General features: G+C 54.5%; 1 protein-coding gene across 2 annotated transcripts; it reads right to left on the bottom strand.

The window, feature by feature from the left end:
* Positions 1-8,401: 8,401 nt before the first annotated feature.
* Positions 8,402-16,414, bottom strand: TFAP2C (transcription factor AP-2 gamma). 2 transcript variants are annotated; one of them, XM_047069816.1, is made up of 7 exons: positions 16,367-16,414; positions 14,265-14,750; positions 14,097-14,148; positions 12,686-12,902; positions 12,009-12,127; positions 10,114-10,258; positions 8,402-8,687 (listed from the first exon to the last, which is right to left on the bottom strand). In XM_047069816.1, the coding sequence occupies exons 1-7, from the start codon at positions 16,412-16,414 to the stop codon at positions 8,402-8,404; spliced, it is 1,353 nt and encodes a 450-aa protein (XP_046925772.1). The 2 variants fall into 2 exon arrangements, with proteins under 2 accessions (XP_046925772.1, XP_046925771.1); XM_047069815.1 differs by lacking the exon at positions 16,367-16,414 and adding an exon at positions 14,949-15,206.
* Positions 16,415-19,571: the final 3,157 nt, after the last annotated feature.

Genomic DNA, 19,571 nt, shown 5'->3' on the forward strand with positions numbered 1-19,571 from the left:
AAAAAAGCTGACACTCTAATTGAACACTTACGTGTACCAGGCACTGAGCCAAGCACTTTGCACTTATCACTCAGAATACTTCTGTCTTGTTTCTAGCCCCTCCCTGAAACACAGGGCACAGACCGTCCCTCCCAGGAAACACTCAAGCTGCAGCTCTAGTCTGGGCTATCCCATTCACCAAGTCTGGTCCATCCGAGTCACCAAGTGAGAGACCTTGGACAGGCAGCTCGTGGCTCTGTGTCTCCGTTTCCTCATCTGTAGAAGGGGTGTTATACTTCCCACAGTTGTTGGGAAGAGTACTTTTATTTAATATGAAAACTGTCTAAAACAGTGGCTGGCACATAATAAGCGCTCAGTAACGTAAGTTCTTACCTTCGGGGGCACGACAGCACCCGGTCATATTCACAGCCCCCGGAGGCAGCCAGACCGGCTCTGGGGCTGGCTCCCACGCTTCCTTGCTGGATGAGTTTCAGCAACTGCTTACCTGTGTCTGAGCCTCTCTGTAAAATGGGCTAAAATAGGTTTACCAGGGAAGGAAATAACGGAAGGCACGGGCGTTTTCTCTTCTTCCGTGGGTCCTTTGTTTCACAGAAGCATTTTTCAGTCTTCCCGTGTTTTTACTAAACCTAGTGTTTTTCTAAATCTGAGAGCCCGTTTCACTTGGGTGTCTGGGGTGGTCGTTCGTCTTTTCTCCGCTGGATGCGGAGCCTAGCACGGGGCTTGAACTCGTGACCCTGAGATCAAGATCTGACCTGTGATCCAGAGTCAGACGCTTCACCAACTAAGCCACCCGGACGCCCCATAAAACACTCCAACTGGACAAAATGACACAGAGTGAAAGAGGCGTGTCCCTCCCACCCCAGCCCCTGCCCAGAGGAACCTCGCGGCAGGCTCCGTCCACCCCACCCCCCAACCCCCCAAAGATGTTCCAAGTGGGTGGGGGTAGCAGCAGTAACATGAATGACTTCGGCCCACAACACGAAAGAAACGGTTTGTGACCCTTCAATTCGTTCTGTTGTTAGCTTGAACTACTTTGCAACAATGGGCAGAGCAAACAATTAAAAGGAAACCGTTGAGAACATTCTTTCCGAAGATTTTTCTGAAATGGCTGGTGCCTTCCACCACTGCGTTTTTTTCTGTCTTGTGGGAAAAGGATATTAACAGATGTCAGAGGTGAAACAATGTCAAAAAGAAAGAGGAGGGAAGGGAGACCCCATCTCTGCGGTGGGGAGGGGGGACCGGGTGGGGGGGCACCCTCTCTTCCCTCACCTGCCCGGGGAAAAGGGCTCCTGGTGAATAACCACAACCCCAAATCCAAAGTTAAACAGTGACAAAGAGGTGCACATCTTTCTTCCTCCCGGGATCTTTGCTTCCTTTATTCGCCGATTTAAACATTGACTTATGGGGCACCTGCGTGGCTCTTGATTTCAGCTCAGGTCACCATCTCACCCTTCGTGAGATCGAGCCCTGCATCGAGCTCTGCACTGCCAGCGTGGAGCCTGCTTGGGATCCTCTCTCCCTCTGTCCCTACCCTGCTCATACTGCAAGTAAATAAACTTTAAAATAACAAAAACAGAGCAAACATCCACTTATGCATTCACTCAACATGCGTTCATTTATGTAAACATTATGTCAGGGTTTTTTTATTTATGAAAGGAATACTTGCTTAAAATTTGAGACTGTATAGGGTCGTATGAGGCAAAAAGTAATCCACTGTGCAGAAGTAAATTCTGCTAATGGCCTAAGCGGTGCGTCTAGAGTTTTCCTATGTTTACAGGAGTACTTCCCCACCTTTGGACTCTTGCCATTTCGGACCGGATCATCCCACGTTCCAGCAGATCATTCCGTGTTACGGGGGCGGGGGGGGGGGGCAGTCTTGTGCACTGGTGGGTGTTTAGCACCAACCTGCTCACTAATAACCAAGAGCAGTCTTCCCTCCCCCGGTTGTGACAGCCAAAAATGTCTCCAGACTCTGCAAATGTCTGGGGGAAAGTCGCACCTTTTTCTTCCCCTCCTTCTCAGGAGGCCCAAACAGGATTCCTCCTGGTTCATGAAAAGGAACCACAAAGGCAAGTTTTGATGAAACGGAGCCCCCAGTCTGGGCCATCACCCCACACCTCCTGAGCGGAGAGGAGAAAGGGGGGAGTCTTGCGGGGTGAGTCATGGGGACCAGAATGACGTGGTAGTTTGGTGTTCATCCGTCCCCACCCTTTTCTCCTGCAGAGTGTTTGACCAACGAGACTGGCTGGCCATTCCACTGACATAAGGCCGCAGACCCTCCCTCTCTGGTCCCCAGAATCCAGGAGGACTGCCTAATTCCAGAAGCTACTTTGTAGCTTATGGTTGCTTGAAAAGTGCTCAAGGTGCCTTGGTGCAGTCTGGCACTGAGTCCTGTCGGTTCCACCAGTAAAACACATCGGCACCCAGGCTCCTTCCCTCCCCTCCACCCCCCCTCCCCGCCTGCCCACTGTGTCCTCTAACGTCCCAGCCTCCTGACTGACCTCCCTGCAGGCAGCCCCACCTGCTGCTGGGGGAGAAGGAACATCTAAACCCAGCCGGGTGAAAGTGGATTCTCCTGAACCCCAGCCTGGCTGGGAGGGAGAGCAGGGAGAGACGGGTTCCCAGGGATCCCAGATGTGACTCAATAAAACTTTAGAGCTGCAAGATGCTAGACGGCAGGTGTTCCTAAACTCGGCTCACCATCAGGATCACCGAGAGAAGTCTGTGTTTAATAAAAACGACCCCCGGATCCTGGACGCAGGGGGGTCAGAGGCAGCAGAAGCGCTTAACAGCCACTGGTCTCAGGGGTCAATGCTGGGATGCCCAGAGGGGCCCAGTTACAGGAAACAAGAAGAAAGGAGAAGTGAAATGGGCCTCCGGGAGTTTGGGATTTGCTTTGGACGGAGATGCCGGGGTGACTTCTCCCCGAAAAGCCAAAAAAGGAGAGCTGGCTAATGTTGCCACCAGGAAGCAGCCCCACTCAGCAACACAGCTGTAGAGAACACGCAGGAAAATCGCGTTTCATTTAACAGTGAAGGGCCCCCATGCTGTTAGATGGACCTGACCCAGGGCTAGGACCACAGAGGGGGGCGGCCGATACTCCAGGCAGAGACGACACCATGTGCAGAAAGGAAGCCACAGACGGGGCGCCTGGGTGGCTCGCTGGGTGAAGCGTCCAACCTCGGCTCAGGGCATGATCTCCCGGTCCGTGAGTTCAAGCCCCGCGTCGGGCTCTGTGCTGGCAGCTCGGAGCCTGGAGCCTGCTTCGGACTCTGGGTCTCCCTCTCTCTCGGCCCCTCCCCCCCGCTCACTCTCGGTCTCAAAAATAAACATTAAGAAATAATTTTTTTAAAAAAAGGAACCCACAGCAAGATCAACGGGGGGGGGGGGGGGGCGGGGGACAAAGGAAGGACTTCCCCACTGTGTCCGTTTCCTAGGGCCACAAACTGGACAGTTTATGGGCTCAAAATTCTGAATGCTAGAAGTCCAAAATCAAGGTGTTAGGAGGGTCATGCTCCTTCTGAAATCTGCAGGGGAGTCTTGGCTCAGAGCTCTCGCTCTCAGGTCTCCACCTCCTTTGGCACCTGTGCTCCCCTTCCTGTGTCCGTGTTCGCCTCTTCTCTTCTTAGGAGGACACAAGCCACGCTGGATTACGGGCCACTCCGCTCCAATAGGACCTCATCTTTGTTTGGTTTTATTTTGGTTTTTCTGGGGCCTCATCTTAATTTAATTACGAACAATAACTCTATTTCCAAATAAGGTCACATTCTGAAAGTACGGGGATAGGACGCGGACATACTTTTTGGGGAAGCACAGTCTCAACCCAGAACACCCAGGGAGTCCCAAAAGCCTTCCAGTCTGAGCAAGTGGCCAGGATGCCTTCAATCCATCCACCTCTGACACTCACCTAGGAGGGTCACTCCTCAAGATCGGGATCCGCCGCGGAAAATGTGGAGAAGCAAGGAATGCTCCAGGCGTCATGAGAAAAAAATGCTGAGATTTGACCTTGGAAACACTCTTCACCAAGTTGTTCCTTTGAACAGGTCCCTGGAATTAGGCCTTTCAACTCTACTCAGTTTCCATGCTTTTCTTCCCCCCCCACCCCCGTCTCCCCCATCAAGATGTTATCCCAAAGAGGCAGGGAAATTAGCGTTTATGATGATGCCAAAAATAACCAAGCATTCCACGGAACTGTGGACTCCAGCACAACAATAATTTTTAAAACTCCTGAGGTCAAGTTGGTTCCTCGGAAGACGCTGCTCCGTGTTACTAGCAGACAAAAGACTTAGTTTAAGGTCGCGATACACCTTGCATCAGTGGACCTTGGGCACTGCCTGGATCAGACTGGGTCAGCAGAACCAGGAGGGGGATCAGATCTTGATGGCGCCTCCCTACGTGGTGGCCTGTGGTCTTCAGAGAAACAAATGAAGTGGAAAAGAAACACTCCAGGGGAACCGGGATCTTCGAAAGGGAAGTCAACAGTTCTCACATCATCCGCGAACAACGGCTACCCCTGAAAAAAGCCACCCCTGAGAAAAGCCACCTGCGCATTGCGGCACTGAAATTTCAAAAGCAAGCCTTATCTCCCAACTTAGGAGAAAACCCTCCCCGCCCACTGGGCTCAGGGGGGCTAGTGAAGACATTAGCCAAGAACGCTGCCATGCCAGGGCTAAGAGAGCTCCCTTACCTGGAAAACACACTTAAAGGAACCTCAGCCTGTTCTTCCCTCCCCCCGTAGCCGACAGTAGCTCGACCTCCCGGGTTCTCCACCTGCTTGTCAAGGAGACAAATTCAACTGCCACCTCACCACCCCGCCTGCACCCCCAGCAAAAGGGAAAGACTGCAGAAATGCTCAGCAATCCTCAAAAGTAACAGAAACGCTACAGGAATTCACAACGGCTGGAAACTGACATGTCCCCGGGGGGGGGGGGGACTAGGCAGGGGGGGCCCGGAATCCCACCACTGCCAAGCCCTGAGGAGTTTATCTGTCACCCATCCATGACCCTCGCTTGTTTTGTTTCTCAACACTGAAATACAGGAACTTAAGGTCTCAGAATTTACCCTGACGCTAGACCTACCGCCCCCCCCGCCCCCGAACAGAAAATTATGGTCATTGTGATGGAATCGTTTCAAATGAGAAACAGACTAATTCGTCCCTCTCCTATCCCACAACTTCAACTGTGCGCACACGGAAGATAAGACAACCATGAAGTCCAATTGAAAACACCCTCTCTCTGACCTTCCACAGAACTTGTAAATGCGCGGTCTGCAAGGCAGGAGGGCGTCACGGCCCCAGACACCTGGATGGGCAAGTCTCCAGCCACCAGACACACGGTCCTGCTAAGAAGTCTGTCCCACGTGGAACGCTCGACAGGAGCGTGCCTTCAGACAACGACAGGGGAGAAAAGCATCTTCATTTTTTCTCCCTGAAGGCAGACTTTGCAGCATCGTGTGCCTTCGTAAAAGCAAGCTCAATCTGTCAGCCAGACAGCCACAGGGAGAAGAACAGGAGAAAGAAATGTGATCCTCACGGTCATGGGGCTTGCAGCGAAACCACCCCAGCCCATAAGGAGCAACGGTCTACCATTGGATCTGGAAGTCCAAGGGCAGGGCGCCCTTCCTCTCACAAACAGGAGCTTGAGGGCAAAGCTGAGGCAGCCACAGTTTCCATAGGGACCTGTTGGGGAGACTTAGCTGTTTGGCATGGCATCAGCTCAGAGGTGTTGAAAGAAAAACCTGTTATTAGGTGTCCTGGACCCAGGGGACCCAGTGGCCATCTGTGGGCTCCGGTGGGAACCAGGATAAAGGACGATTGAGCAGTGAGCCAGGCACAAGCCCTGCTTATGACTCACTTCAATCCTTGGTTGACTTTGGGGCGTTTCCAGAACATTGTCTGCACTGCGATTGGGCAGGGCTCCTAAAAGCCAGACTCTAGTCCAAAAGCAGGTTAAGATGTCGAAAAGAAAATAGTCCCTTCTCCTTCAGCCCTTTGCCCCGTAATTTCCTTTTAACACCCAAGGTCTCACATCTTGATGGAGAAAATAACTGCCAACCCAAGACCTCTTTTTACTCCTCTAAAGCAAAGCAATTGTGAACTTGACATATCAACCAGATAAATCCAACTTAATGGGAACGTTCAGTGGCCAAGGACAAGCTGCCAAGAGCAAAGTATTAGGTTGGCAGAGTTTAAATGACTTAACATCCAATGCCAGCACTAAATCAGGAATTGCTGAGCATTTGGTAGGGAGTTATAAATCAAGGATTATGAAGCAGGAGTTGAAGAAACAGCCTAATCCAACGTGGAAAATGCTTTCGCTCCCAACTTCCCTTTGAAGGCCGGCCTCTCCTGCCAAACTATAAACATCTCACTTCCTGGAGGAAACGCCAGGCCACTTCAACTTGAAATCAAGGACCCGCGGAGTACATTCAAGATCCTCACAAACATCCAGCAAGTACACAAGCTCGGCCAGCCTCTTCTGCTCCCCAAGTGGAGTGCGGAGACCCAACCTCCGACGCACCAGGCGGACCAAATGATTGGGGCGCTTTGGATAGATGCACGCGGTCCTGTTGCCAAGATGGAGAATTTCACTGAACCGAAAACGAAAAGCCTACAGTTTCCATTGCTTGAGTTTGATTGAACGCAAAAATCCTCCCAAGAAGGATCCGCGCCCAAGATGACCTACCGTCAGTTTCGGTTCCATCTCCAAATTCTGGGGTGGCGACTCCACCATAGTGTTTCTTAACAGGGTCACTTTATACAAGAGCTGGTATTCCAAAACTGTGGACTCTCGCACGGCCCGGCCGCCCTAGTGGCAGGAGGGAGGTACTACACAAAGTTGTGAGCCGCCCATGGCCCATGGGCGTTAAGACCGTAAGACCTAGCGCGGCTGAGCCGTCTTGCCTTGCAAGGGACAGAAAATGAAACTTCTGCAGCCTTCCCTTGGCACACACCTTCCCTGCTCAGTCCCATGAACTAAGCCGCGAGCCGCGGCCAACCATAAATTAGCTCTGCCACTATTCTACTCATCCTAGAGACTTAAAAAACAACAACAACAACAACAACTAAGTTGTAACCCGACTTTCACGGCTTCTATCGAGAATACTTTTTATTATACAGGTATCGTATACACAATAATTATCTGGGGGACGTTTACAGACGTGGAGTTCAATTCCAGACCTCCATTCCACCCCCACACACGGTACCGCACACCCATCTTCCGGTTCAGCATGATGGGAATGAGACCCAAAGTTATTGCTTTTGAACAGTTTCAATTAAATAGACTCTTCCGCATCAAGAACAGAGCCCAGACCCTCTTAATTCTTAATACCCTGCGTACCTATGAATAAAGCCTAAATTAGTGTTTTAGATTACCCCATCACCTTTCAAAGTTAATATTAAAATCGAACCCATTTGTCAAAAAGTCTCAGGAAGTGCACCCATATTTACAGACCCCATTAAATTACGCATAAATAACATCTGTACACTCAACGCACAGTTTTCTCAAAATACAGAGCCTCCTATGGGACATGGTGGTGGCGGGCAGCCAAAAAAAAAAACAAAAAAAAAACAAAACAAAACAAAAAAAAAAAACGCTTCATGCCTACCCTTTTCAAGTTTACTCAAAACACCAAAATGTGAAATAAATATGCAAATAAAGCTTCAGTACCTTAAAGGAACATGTCATTTCCGAGTCTCCCATTTGAAGAGTTAACTCTGAGTTTAAAAAAAAAAAAAAAGAAAAAGAAAAAAAGACAGCAAAAGAAAACACAAAATCATCAGCAGGCTTCATTTCTACAAGTTTCGTAAAAACCCAAAGAGCCCCTTGTAACAAGGGGTTTGTGTGTCAAATACCAGCTATTAATAAGCTGGTTGCTGAGCAGAGAGGATCTTTGCTTCCTACTGTATGCAGGATTTGACATCTCAAGAAGCTAGAAGCCGGATAAATACTTTGTTTAGATAAATCTTTAGTGCACGCCAGAAGCCAACCATTACCTTAACACTGCAAGTTACCGTTGATGTGAATGGCCATCGATCAGGTATTTGAACAGCTACGCGTGTGGGTTTTCTCGTGAGCCCGGGGAACGGATTTAAAAGGTTCTAAAACTTGTAGCACCACTTTCAGAGAAAACAATGGGTCTCAAAAGAATCAAACAATACTTGTCACCTTCCAGTGACTTGTCCAGAGTCAAGGAGACGCACACTTCAGCGCTACAGAAATAACACTAAGGAATCCAGGAGGGCACGTAAACGATCCAGGAATCACTGGAGGCCTTTTTAATGGGGAGGTGGGTAACCAACTGTCCCCAGGCAAGAGGGGTTCCCAGTCTGTCCGGGTCGAGAACGCCTTCGGAGGCCCTTTTCCCTCCAGACTCTTCGGCCCCGTGGCTCACTCCCGTCGTCTTATTTCCGGAGCTTCTCCATCTTCTCCAGGGTTTTGCTGGAATCAGCCGGACTCTGGTCCCCGGGGTTCATATAGGATTTGTCTAGGACTATCAGGGCTTCTTTTATGTAGTTCTGCACGGCAGACACAGCGGCACAGATCGCCTGGCTGCCAAACCCGTGGGTAATCAGGCTGAAGTGAGACAGGCAGTTCTGGATGTTTGTCTCCAAGACCGGGGTGGGCCGGTTGTTCCCGTTGGGCGTTCGGTCTTGATTGAGAAGGTCTGTGAACTCTTTACACACCTGCCTGTGAAGACAGTCAGCGCATACCTGTGAGCTCAGTCTGGCTCTTGACAGGTAAAGGGGACAGAGCCAAATCGCCCTAAGGAGGACACCCCAGCAGGCAATCAGAACACGTGGCCGCCCCAGAGAAACAGACAGACTTTGATACCAACAGTGGAGCTAAATTGTACTTAGCACCTATTTTGCGCCAGGCCCGGAGCTAAACTCCATCAAGCACTATCTTCTTTAATCCTCACTGCAATTAGGAAAGGTAACAGGATTAACCCCCGTCAACAAAACGCCAAGGTCACCGGGACTACTGAAAGAGGTGGAGCCCGGATTTCCAGCCCAGAGGTATCGGGATAGCCCTTTATTTGGCGCAGCTCGGGTACCAGTTTCTTCAAGAACCCGGAGAATCACGTTGCCCCGAAACTCGCCCTTTGCACACCCTGGTTCACCGTTGCCCCATTTCCTGACTGTACGATTTCTGCTTCATTTACTGTCATTTTATGGATTCATTTTTATGTTTATTCATTTTTGAAAGACAGAGAGAGACAGAGCACAAGCGGGGGGGGGGGGGCAGAGACGGTGGGGAGGACACAGAATCCGAAGCAGGCTCCAGGCTCCGAGCTGTCAGCACAGAGTCCCACGCGGGGCTCGCACCCACGAACCGCAAGATCATGACCTGAGCCGAAGTCGGACGCTCAACAGACTGAGCCACCCAGGGGCCCCTTTTACCGTCATTTTAAAATCCATTCACTGTCGGCTTTCTAGGAGAAACCTTGCAGCTGCATGAAGCAGGGTTTGAGACAAAGTTTGTCCACACGTCTCCTACAAATCCAACTGGATCGTGACATGTAAAAAACAGAAGGGGCGCCTGGGTGGCTCAGTGGGTTAAGCTTCCGACTTCGGCTCAGGTCATGATCTCCGTCTGAGTTCCGACCCCGTGTCGGGCTCTATGCTGACAGCTCAGAGCCTGAAGCCTGCCTCGGATTCTGTGTCTCCCTCTCTCTGCCCCTTCCCCACTCACAGTCTCTCTGTCTCAAAAAATAAATAAACGTTAAAAAAAAATTTTTTTTAAGCATAAAAAAATCTTATCAGGAGGCAGAAGGCACCCAATCTTTACTGGATGTGACAAAACAAATTGTTTTCAACACATTTTTGTAAGATATGGAGACACCATAACGAACGGGTAGTGTAACTACTTTGAGCTGAATAACTGAGCAGCTCCAAACAGCCACTACTAATCAACACATTCATTTTATTTATTCTTCCAAATCCTCCCGAAGAGTTAACCCATCTGACGGGTCCAAAAAAGCCCTCTTGTCAGTTCCTTTCGCTCCACACCCTTACTTAAGTGCGGGTTCCTTTCCCAAGCCCCGGGGACTACACTGGCCCCCCAACTTCAACATGAGGGCATCCAGCCATCACTTTCAAGTCTGGATACTCACTGTGCCGCCAGAAGCATGTTCTTCCTCGTGGCCATCTCATTCCGCCCTCCAAGATGAGGTCTGGTTAGATACTCCGCCACTGGTTTACTGGGGAATTCGGCTTCACAGACATAGGCAAAGTCCCGAGCCAAATGCACAGCCTCCCCTAGAATAATCAGCAATGGCAACAGACTTAGGAGGTCTCCCTTTCCTCTTCTGCTAACCCAGACGGCCCGGCCCCCCAGTCACTCTGCATCTTAAAATGAAATTACACACCAGGAAAACAATCCGGCGAGCAAATAGAACTCCCTGGGTTCACTCCCCTAGGAACTGAGGAGGAAATCCTACCATGTGTGGGGGAAAAAAGACCCTGAATTTTTTCACTGCCCTCCAACAGTGCTAACCAGTCTTCGACCCAACTCAGATTCTTGACACACCCATGCTTTCTCTGGATTATAAAAGCTCTCATTGTGGACACAAGGGAAGGGAAATGCTAAAGACAAGCATCTCTGACAAAAGCCGATGGGGCACTTCTCTTTATGAAACTGGGATGAAGTCTTTGACGTAGAACTTTCTTTTTAACTTAGGGGTGCCCCATTCCTGAAGGAGGCAAGTCTCTAGAATGTTTAAGAAAAGAAAGGCATGCGTTTCCATCGGAAATGTTTAGGGCCCCAACTACCGATTTGGACTACTCACCCCCTTTTGTCCCAATCATGGGACGAAGAGAGGGAGAGGAAAAACCAGGGGGGCTCATCTCTGACTAGAGATGCCAGGACCTGGCTGCCCCGTGGGCGGCTGGCAAGAGCTTTGCAGAAACCCAGATAGTGGCACCCCTCCCACGCCCACCCCCAGGCTTCCACCTGCCTCCCCAGACTTACTAAATCAGAATCTGAGAACCATTGTTCTGGCACACACTTTCTCATTCAAGCACCCCCCGCCCGGCTGGTCAGAAAACCTAGCGGAGCCCCATTTAGGCGCCACGCACGCAGAACCCACCATTCTCCATGCAGGACAGCTGTTCTCCAACAGGCAGCTCCTTTCTCCTGGCCCTGACCCCCAAAGACACCCGTAGAAAGGTAGAGCGGGGCTCTGCCAAGTCGCTTTCGGCACCGCAGTCGCGCCATGAGACCAGGGACAGACAGTGTTCAAAAGATTGCCTGGCTGCCGGGAGACCACCCCTCATTGGCTCCCCCTGCCCTCAGCCGGAGCCCAGCGCCCTGCTGATTGGGCAAGGGCTGGAGGCTGCTCCAGGCTTCGGGAGAAGCCTCCCCACGTTCCACTGGGCAACAATGAGCTGGTTTTTCTAAAAAATATATATATTTCACTTTTCCCTTGCCCCCTCCCCTTTATTTTTTAAAGGCTGTAATTGCATTCTTGGCTCCCTTCCAGATTGGGGGTAGGGGCCCATTCAATAAATGAAAATGTTACATCCTACTATTTTAGGTCGGGGGAGAGGGGCCCCACTGATTTTTTTTTTCCCATGGGGGAAATGAACAAAGGACTTGTGAGTTGCGTATGCAAAGGCTTTTCTCTTCAGGGACCACAATCCTGATATTCCCCAGCTACCAAAGCTAGAAACGGGGCTTCTTCCCACCAATACATAACCAGCCAGCTTTTGAAAGGTGTACCCGTTGATCGACTGCATCTTTCAAAAACTGGTTCACTTGTAGGAAATGTCCCAACACCCTACGGTGTGAATTCTTCGGTCTGGGAAACCCATTTCAGGCAGGTATTTAAATGTTAACTTCTTTGATAAAAATTACTGTGATTCATTGCAATGAACTCGGGACAAATCACTTTCATCTCTTAACTGGTGACAGGGCTGTTTTTAAGCTTTTCTTTAGAGTAGCATTAAAGACACAAACAACCTAGCAACATATTAAAACATCACCAAACAAAAGCAAAACCCCACTGACCTTCTACCAAGGACGTCAGGAGAGTAACGTGGGCAGCTTTCCGTCTCCCGGCGGGAAGATTCAACCCAATCTTGTCCAACTTCTCCCGCAAGGACCGGCCTCCATTTTTAGATTTGGCTCTGAGTCAAAAGAAAAGTGAACTGTGGCTCTTCTCTAGAAATCACACTTTCATATTCTCCATCCTTCAAATGCTACCAAAACTGAAATCTGTCCAAGAGTATCTACATTATGTGGGTCGCAATCAAGTGAAACAGGGAGTCCCTCATTTAATTAATGCCTGTAAAATTCAAACATCTTTCTTAACAGCAACATTCTTTCCCCCCCAGTCACAGAACATTGTAAAGGATGCTGGAGCAGATAAATGTTCACTTCTAAAACCTGTGGCAGCCCCCCAAGTCCCCTGGGGTAGCAAACCCCATGGAGCTCCTCTCCCGCTAATAGGGACGCCACCATCTCATAAAGGAATCAAATTCTAACCAAATGATAATTTGCTGGCGTGTTTTAGCACTTCCTTCTGCATCTGGCACTTTCTAAAAGAGAAGGAATGTACTAAAACTCTGAGCCGATTAGAATTCAGTGTTAGGTATGAAAGTTACATAAATGTTAAAAATACCTCCTTGGTTCTTTTGGGTTGTACACCAACCCAACCACCGTGCCCAGAATGTGCCCCCATGTACCTTCTGAGAACACCTCCCAGTAACGAGGCGTTTAAGCACTCAGGCGGGGACAATCGCCTCTGGACCTCAGCAACTGTCACTTTGTATTTAGACGTGGAGCTGAGGAGGGACAGTCTTCCAGGGACCGAGCAGAAGACCTCGCTGGGATTCATCACAGCCCCTACCAGCTCCTTCTGACAAGGGAGACTCAGCGGATTCTTGGTCATTGAAATGGGACCTGTGAACGAAGATTAGACGTGGCAGTCCCCGAGAGCTGCGTTTACGAGAAAGGGACCTTTTCAAACCTCTAACCCGAGCTGAAAGAGCTCTTTAAGCAAACAGCGTTGTGTGTTGGGCTACATCATAAACTGCAAGCAGATTTTTTTTAAGTCCAATTCTTCAAAGATAATCGAATCTGAAATTCACAAGTTAACACCTTGCAAAGCTAATTAGTCATGACCCCAAGCGTGGAGGGTTTTCATTTTCTAGCCACTGTTAAAATGTGTTTAATTAGAACACTGGTTTTCAGAAGACTGCTTCAATCCTACATACACCGGGATTTTTTCCTTCCTCTGTCTAAGAACCACCAAAATCACCCGGCACGCGCGGATCCTTTGCTGAAACCTTTCGGTGCAGCTGATCACGGTAAATTTAAAAATGCAAACAAACCTGCCCTGTTACAAGTTTCCTGGGAAATTCGGTTTATTTTCTGAGCTGTTCTTCAAAAACCATTTCCCAACTGATTTCAAGGAGTTTAACTTCAAGTAGCAGACCACAGCTCCCTTTCATTTAGGGCCACTCCATCTTCAAAACAGCCAAACTGGCAATCCCTCAGTCTGTAACTTAATTTCTTGAGACACTCCCCCTCCCCCCATCCAATTTTCCAAATCCCCTCCCCCACTATCTTGCATAAACCCAGACTCTGGCAGATTGTCCCACTCCGGTCCTTTGAAGGCTGTCTATCTGGTAGGCCAAACTGTTTCAAAACCTCTTCTTGCGGGTCAGAATTGGGGATCCTTGCCACTTGCATTTATGAAACGGGAAATTCAATCATCCACTCGACAACTGCCACGGCATCAACCACCCAACCAAGGTGTGTGGTCTGATTTTTTTCCAAATTAAGTCAGTGTTAAAACTCACTCTGGAAGACCAACACTGTAAAAACACCATGAAATTCAAGGGGCCCTAGTCTCCAAGAGAACACTATCGAGTAACAAATCCTAAGAGTTCTACCATCATCCCTTTTCATTTAGCTCCAAAAGCGATGCCCTCTTCTTTCTCCTAAAAGCCTATGTTCCTCCAGCCAACCCCCGCCCCCTCCTCCATCGGCCCCTTCCCTACCACAACTGTCCCAAGGTGGCCACCAAACGCCCCCAACCTTGCCAGGCTAGGTGCGGCCCAGGGAGGAAAGAAGTTTGCTCTCGCTGCCTACCTTTGCGAATAACAGTCTGATCATGCAGGAGCAGGTGCTGGTCCTCGACATTCTGGGGGAGAAACGACAAAGTTTCCCTTAAGTTCCGGGGAGGCCGGGCAGGGGGGAGGAGAGGCTGGGGGGCAAACAGGTCCGGGCAGGAGGGGCAAGAGCCGAGGCGCCGCTCACCTGCACCTCCTCCATCTGGTGCGCCATGTCGTGGAGCCCCAGGTTCTCGGCCAGGCCCGTGGCGTCCAGGGCGTGCGCGTGGGGCAACAGCAGGTCGGAGCGACGGTAGGCATCCCTGCGGGCGCTCATGGCGCCACCCTCGAGCCCGGAGAGATGGGGTAGCAGGCCGGCCGGGCGCCCGTGGTGCGAGGGCAGGCCAGCCCCCTCCTGGCTCTGGCGACCCGGCCAGGCCTGCTGCTGGCTGCCGGTGGGCGCCGGCTGGTGCAGGGGGTTGATGGCAGCGGCGTAAGCTTCTCCCAGATGCGAGTAGGGGTCGGCCGACTGCGAGTAAGCCAACTGCTGGTAGGGCGGTGGAAAGTAGGGTGGTGGCTGGTACTCGGCGACTCCAGTATGAGAGAGGGGCGGCGCGGGGCTGTAGAGGTGCTGCCCCGCGGAGGAGAGGTGGGGGAGGCGCGGGTTCCCATTGCTGCTCGCGTCGTGGCGATCCTGGGTGAGAGAAGCAGAGACCCCGCTAGTACGAAACCCCGCTACTGCGAAGTGGCTGCAGCCCCTGCGCTGAGCCGTGCGTCCCCAGGGACCCGACTCGTGGGGCCTGCCCTCCGCCCAGAGAGCACCCAGAGGCGCCGTGCGCCGGAGGATTCGTTGCGAACTGCCAGCCCGCGGAGGAAAGAGGCTTCGAAAGACCTGGGGGAACTCGCTCTCAAAGCCCGGCGGCGAAGGCCTGGGAGGTCGGACGCCCGGGGCGCTCTGAAGAGCCGGATCCGAACCCCACGTCTTGGGCCAGGAGTAGCTGAGGCCCGGGCCCGGGGAGGAAGTCGGCATGCTGTAGGCACCGTGAGGACTGCGCTCACTCACTAGCCCGCACATGTCAGCGGCGCCAGACGAAAAGAACGTGGGGAAGCTGCAGACGCGGATAAAGCGCACGAAGCGGGAAGTGCGCATCTTCCCCGCCCCAGGGACCCTCCCTTCCACGCCCTCAGGACAAAGACCTCCGGGCAAGTGACGCTCCCCGGCAGGCCGGCCACCCAAGGCCGCCCGAGGAACTCGGGGAGGAACGCCTCGCGGCCAGGGCTGCTCCCCACCCCACTCCGCCCCAGCTAGCCGGGTCCAGACCGAGCGGGGAACACCCAGGGGGGCCGCCCTGCCGGGCCACGGTCAGGATCCCCACAAACCGGGGCAGAGGGGGAGAACTAAGGACCCCGAATATTGGGCAACCTCGCCTGCGCACGTCCCTCGCCTCAAGGCTGTCCGACCTAATTCTTCAAGGACTCGGCTCCCTGGGTTCGCGGGGTCACAGGGGTGGCGGGGAACTAGGAGAAACGGGCGCTGTCGCCCCCTAGCGGAAGTGCCCGGGCCCGCCAACAGGGGCAGCCCCAGGAGGTCCCGCGGGCGCGCGGCCCCCCGCCCCCGTCGCCCCCCAGCCCGGGCTCCCCTCTGCCAGCGCCCGGGCGCACACCTCCCGCCGCCCGCGTCTTCCTCTTCCCGCTCGCCGCCTGCCTCCCTCCCACTCTCCGAAACTCTAGCTCAACCTGTCGGACTGGCTGGAGCACTCCCGAGCGCTTACGGCCCCATCTGGCCTCGCCCCCCCCCCCGGCGCTCCCCAGCCCCCACTTCTCTGGAGAGCCAAACTTCGGTTGTTTTCTGGTTTCCCCGAGGAGTTAGCGGGGCAGGTGACAAGCCCGCCGCGGAGGGGACTCTGCAAAGGTGTCGCCGGCAGGTCGCCTCATCTGACCCCTCGGGACGGAGATCTCGTGCGTAAAGGCCACGTCTAGGCGTTGTAGACGGGGCGCTCTTCCGAGAAAAGGGAAAGAAGGGCTGTTTTGCTTCGCACGAAACCGACCGGTAAGCTCTGTGGGTGGGATCTGCCGGTCTCCTTCCAGGCCCTGTTCCGGAGGGTGGTTTGGGGAAGGGCCCGATTCAGGAAGAGGGCCCGGGAGAAACGGACCAAGGGGCGTCCGCAAAAGCGGACCCCGTCCCCTCGAGGGGCAGAGGCTGGTGCCTGCTCGCTGCGCCCGCGCCCGCGCCCGGACCTCGGTCGGTGGGTCCCCGCCTCCCGGGCAGGACTCGGGCGGGGCCGGGCTGCGCCCCTGCACCCAGCTCACCTCGCAGTCTTCTTCATACTTGACATTATCGGTTATTTTCCACAACATGGCGTCCGGCGTCCCCCAAAACAGTCGCCAGTTAAATCCGGGCTCCCCCCACCCCCCGAGCGGTAAATCCAAAATGGGGGTCACGGTGGCTGGGCGTCCGCCGCCGCCCCCGCCACGCGAGGGCCTCGCTGTCCCGGTCACTGGACGCGCATCGGCGGCTCCGCGAGCGTAGATGCGGCCGCCGCGCGCGTAGAAGCCGCTGCCGGGGACCCGGGAAGCCGCGCCCGCACTGTGTGTCCCGGCAATAGCCGGGGGACCCGGGCGCCTTAATGAGAAGGAAATTATCATAACTCCTCCCCGGGGGCCGGCACGAAGGCCCCGGCGCCGGGCGGGGCAGCCCCCAGCCAGTCCCAGCCTAGCTCCGCCCTGCACCCCGGCGGGGCGCCGCGCCGAGACCCGCGCCGCGGGGGGCGAGGAGGGGGAGGCGAGCGGGCGTGGGCACCTCTGTGACAGCCGCGGACCTGCTAGGTCGGGGTCCCCCGCCGCGCCTTCCGTCGGTCACCCCCCCCCCAGGCCCACACCTGAGACTGGCAGCGCTGGGGCCCCGGCTGCAAATACCTAAGAGCCCCCCTATTTCTCCTGAAGCGCCTCCCCCCATCCTCCGAAAGACGTGGTCACCTGCGGTTAAGAGACCTCGCGTTCCGGGCATCTCAGCAGCTGGGGTCCCCCTTAGAGCCTGAAATGCCTCACCCACCCACTCACGGAGACTTAAATTGGGCTGGGACCTCGCAGCCGGAGCCCCAAGCCCTCCGAGAGACGCCTCCCCTTCCTTCTCTCTCCGCGGTCACAGCGCCGGCCCATTCCTCCGAGGGGCTGGAGGAGGGAAGGCCTTCTGGGGAGTCTGCCCCGAGCGCCAGGGGGCGGGCGGGCCTCCACCAGCCGCAAAGTCTGGGACAACGGCGTCCGGCTGCCATCGCCCGGAGCTGCATCTCCGCCGCAGACTGCGGCCGGGGGTCACCCGCGCTCCCTCGCCCAGCCCTGCCCAGCCCTGCCCAGCCCTGCCCAGAGCGCCGGCTCGGCAGATGCCTCCGACGAGCCGGACGCTCAGAAGCCTCAACTCACCCGGGGAAAGAGGTGCGGGGCGGGAGACAACCCGAGCGCCACGCGCGGGGGGGGGGGGGGGGCAGGGGGGGAGGGAGAAGGTGGGAGAGGAGGGAGGGGCCAGAGGGGGACCCCCCGCTGGAGGGGTGAGTACCCCCCGTTCTGCAGACGCAGACGAAAACGAAACTCGAATATAAACGCTGCCTCCTCTCGCCCCAGGATTTATTCGCCACCCAAACTTGAATGCAATGCGCAGTTGTTTAAAAATTTTAAAGAAACGAAATCCATTGGCCCAATGACTGTAATTGATCTTTTTCACTGCAAGGGGAAAGTCGCTAATTTTCAAGGGCGAATTTTGCTGGGACGTCCCAGCTGGCTCCGGGATCGGAATTTAAACATTCCGAGAGAATCGGAGAAGGGGACTCCTTCCATCTGATTCCGAATCCGATTCTGCAGTAATTAATGCCCATCAGTGCAGTGCCCGGGGCCTGGGCCCGGGAGTGGACGCTACCCCCCATCTACAGAACGACTGCACACACCGCCTTCCTGCTCCTTCTCGGGTTTGTTTGGGCTTTGGCATTTCTCTAGACCCAGGTGGACCTAAAATAAAATTAAGAACTGGAACAAAAATAGGCGTCCTCCAAGTGAAACGTCCTCTCTTGCCTTAGAGGAGGTAGAGCCAAGGGGATACTCCTACCAAATGTGAGAACAAAACCTGGGGGGCTTTTCAGGACTTTGCACTAAGAAGTGACGCCTTGCTTCCAAAATACCAGGATCCGGGGCTCAAAGAAACGAACAGGAGCAGCAGCGTACCTGATATTGGGGGACGGGGGGACAGGAAGGGGGACACCTGTGCCACGCAAGAACGGGACACCTGCACAGCAGGACGTGGGAGGTTAGGGTCCCAGGCACACGCACACACCCCAGAGGGAGGCTGTGGCACCCCCTTCGGGGCGTTCCAGACCCCAGGGCGGTGACGAGGGGCCTTCTCCACGCTGGGCCTTCCAGACTCGGGTTTGACTCAAAGACCCCGCCTGGAGTGCAGCCTGAACAAGTTGTCTCATTCACGCCGGCAACTTTACCCGTAGGCAGGTTTGGAACCCCGGCAGGGCAGGAACGGGCCAATCCCCCACCCCAGGGCCTGGCTGTCCTTCCTTCCCGCAGCAGAGCTGTGGCCGAGGCAACCCGAAGGGACAGAGATTCCTCCCAGCCCGGGGGCAGAGGCAAAAGGGAGCCGATGGGCCCTGAGGGTCTGCGCGCCTCCGTTCTGGGAGCCCCAGGGGCCTAGATGTTTCCGAACCGCTTAGCAAGGGCCGTTCATTCCCAGGGCAGCTCCCCGCACACCGGCGCGCTGCCCCCTCTCCCAGGGACACGCGTTCAAGCTAGAGCGCGACTTCCGCGCCCTGGATGGAAGGCGGGTGGAAGAAGTCCTCAATCTTCCCAGCCAGGGAGACCCGGCCCAAATACGCACACCCTCGGCTTCGGGGCCGGAGCCCCGGCACGCGCGCGCCCCCGTCGGCGTGCCGGAAGCCTCAGCCCTTCCTCGAGCTCCACTTTTCCTCTCTCTGCGGAAAGCAGGGAGAGGATGGCTCCTGCACCCGGGACAGACCTCCCTCCAAAGCCCAGGCCCCTCGCCGCATGAAGACCGGAATCTGGAGGCCGCGCCCTGGGACGGCCACCGCTCGGGAAAGGGTGCCCCCTCAGGACCCTCCGAGGCTTCGCAGCCGCCTAACTGTAAACAGAACGAGAGGATCCCGGGGACAAGCTTCACTGCACGCCACGCAAAATCCGGGATAGGGGGTGGAGGGTGGCGCGCGGCTCCCCTCTGTCGCCCCCTAGGGAGCCTACGCTCACACACACTGGAAGCCTGGACCCGGGCCCCCATCCCGCTCCGGTGGCCCAAGAAACCGGAGTCTGGAGGCGAGGAGGCGTCTGGGTAGAGGCGCAGACGGAGACCGCCGCCTCCAACTTCCCACCCCCGCAAACCAAGGAAGGCGCCCGGGCAGGTCGAGCTGGAACGGGGTTGGCCTGCGACTTCTCTTCCCGCCCCAGGGAGGGGGCGCGAAAGCGGCAGGTGGAGGCCCCCGAGCGCCCTAAGGGAACGCCGCGCAGCGCG

This window comes from Lynx rufus, unplaced genomic scaffold, assembly GCF_022079265.1.
Source record: "Lynx rufus isolate CCGP_SWC_20201006 ecotype Redwood Valley unplaced genomic scaffold, mLynRuf1.p SCAF_8, whole genome shotgun sequence".
Classification (NCBI taxonomy): Eukaryota; Metazoa; Chordata; class Mammalia; order Carnivora; family Felidae; genus Lynx; species Lynx rufus.

Bases quoted from the DNA above. Each gene is read 5' to 3' on its own strand.
- TFAP2C (XM_047069815.1), bottom strand. From the start codon at position 15,206: ATGCGCACTTCCCGCTTCGTGCGCTTTATCCGCGTCTGCAGCTTCCCC. The intron at 12,903-14,096 runs GTAGGCAGCGAG...CTTCGTTCACAG, and splicing joins TCAGACTGTTATTCGCAAAG to GTCCCATTTCAATGACCAAG. The intron at 10,259-12,008 runs GTCAGTGGGGTT...TGATTATTCTAG, and splicing joins CCTGACGTCCTTGGTAGAAG to GGGAGGCTGTGCATTTGGCT.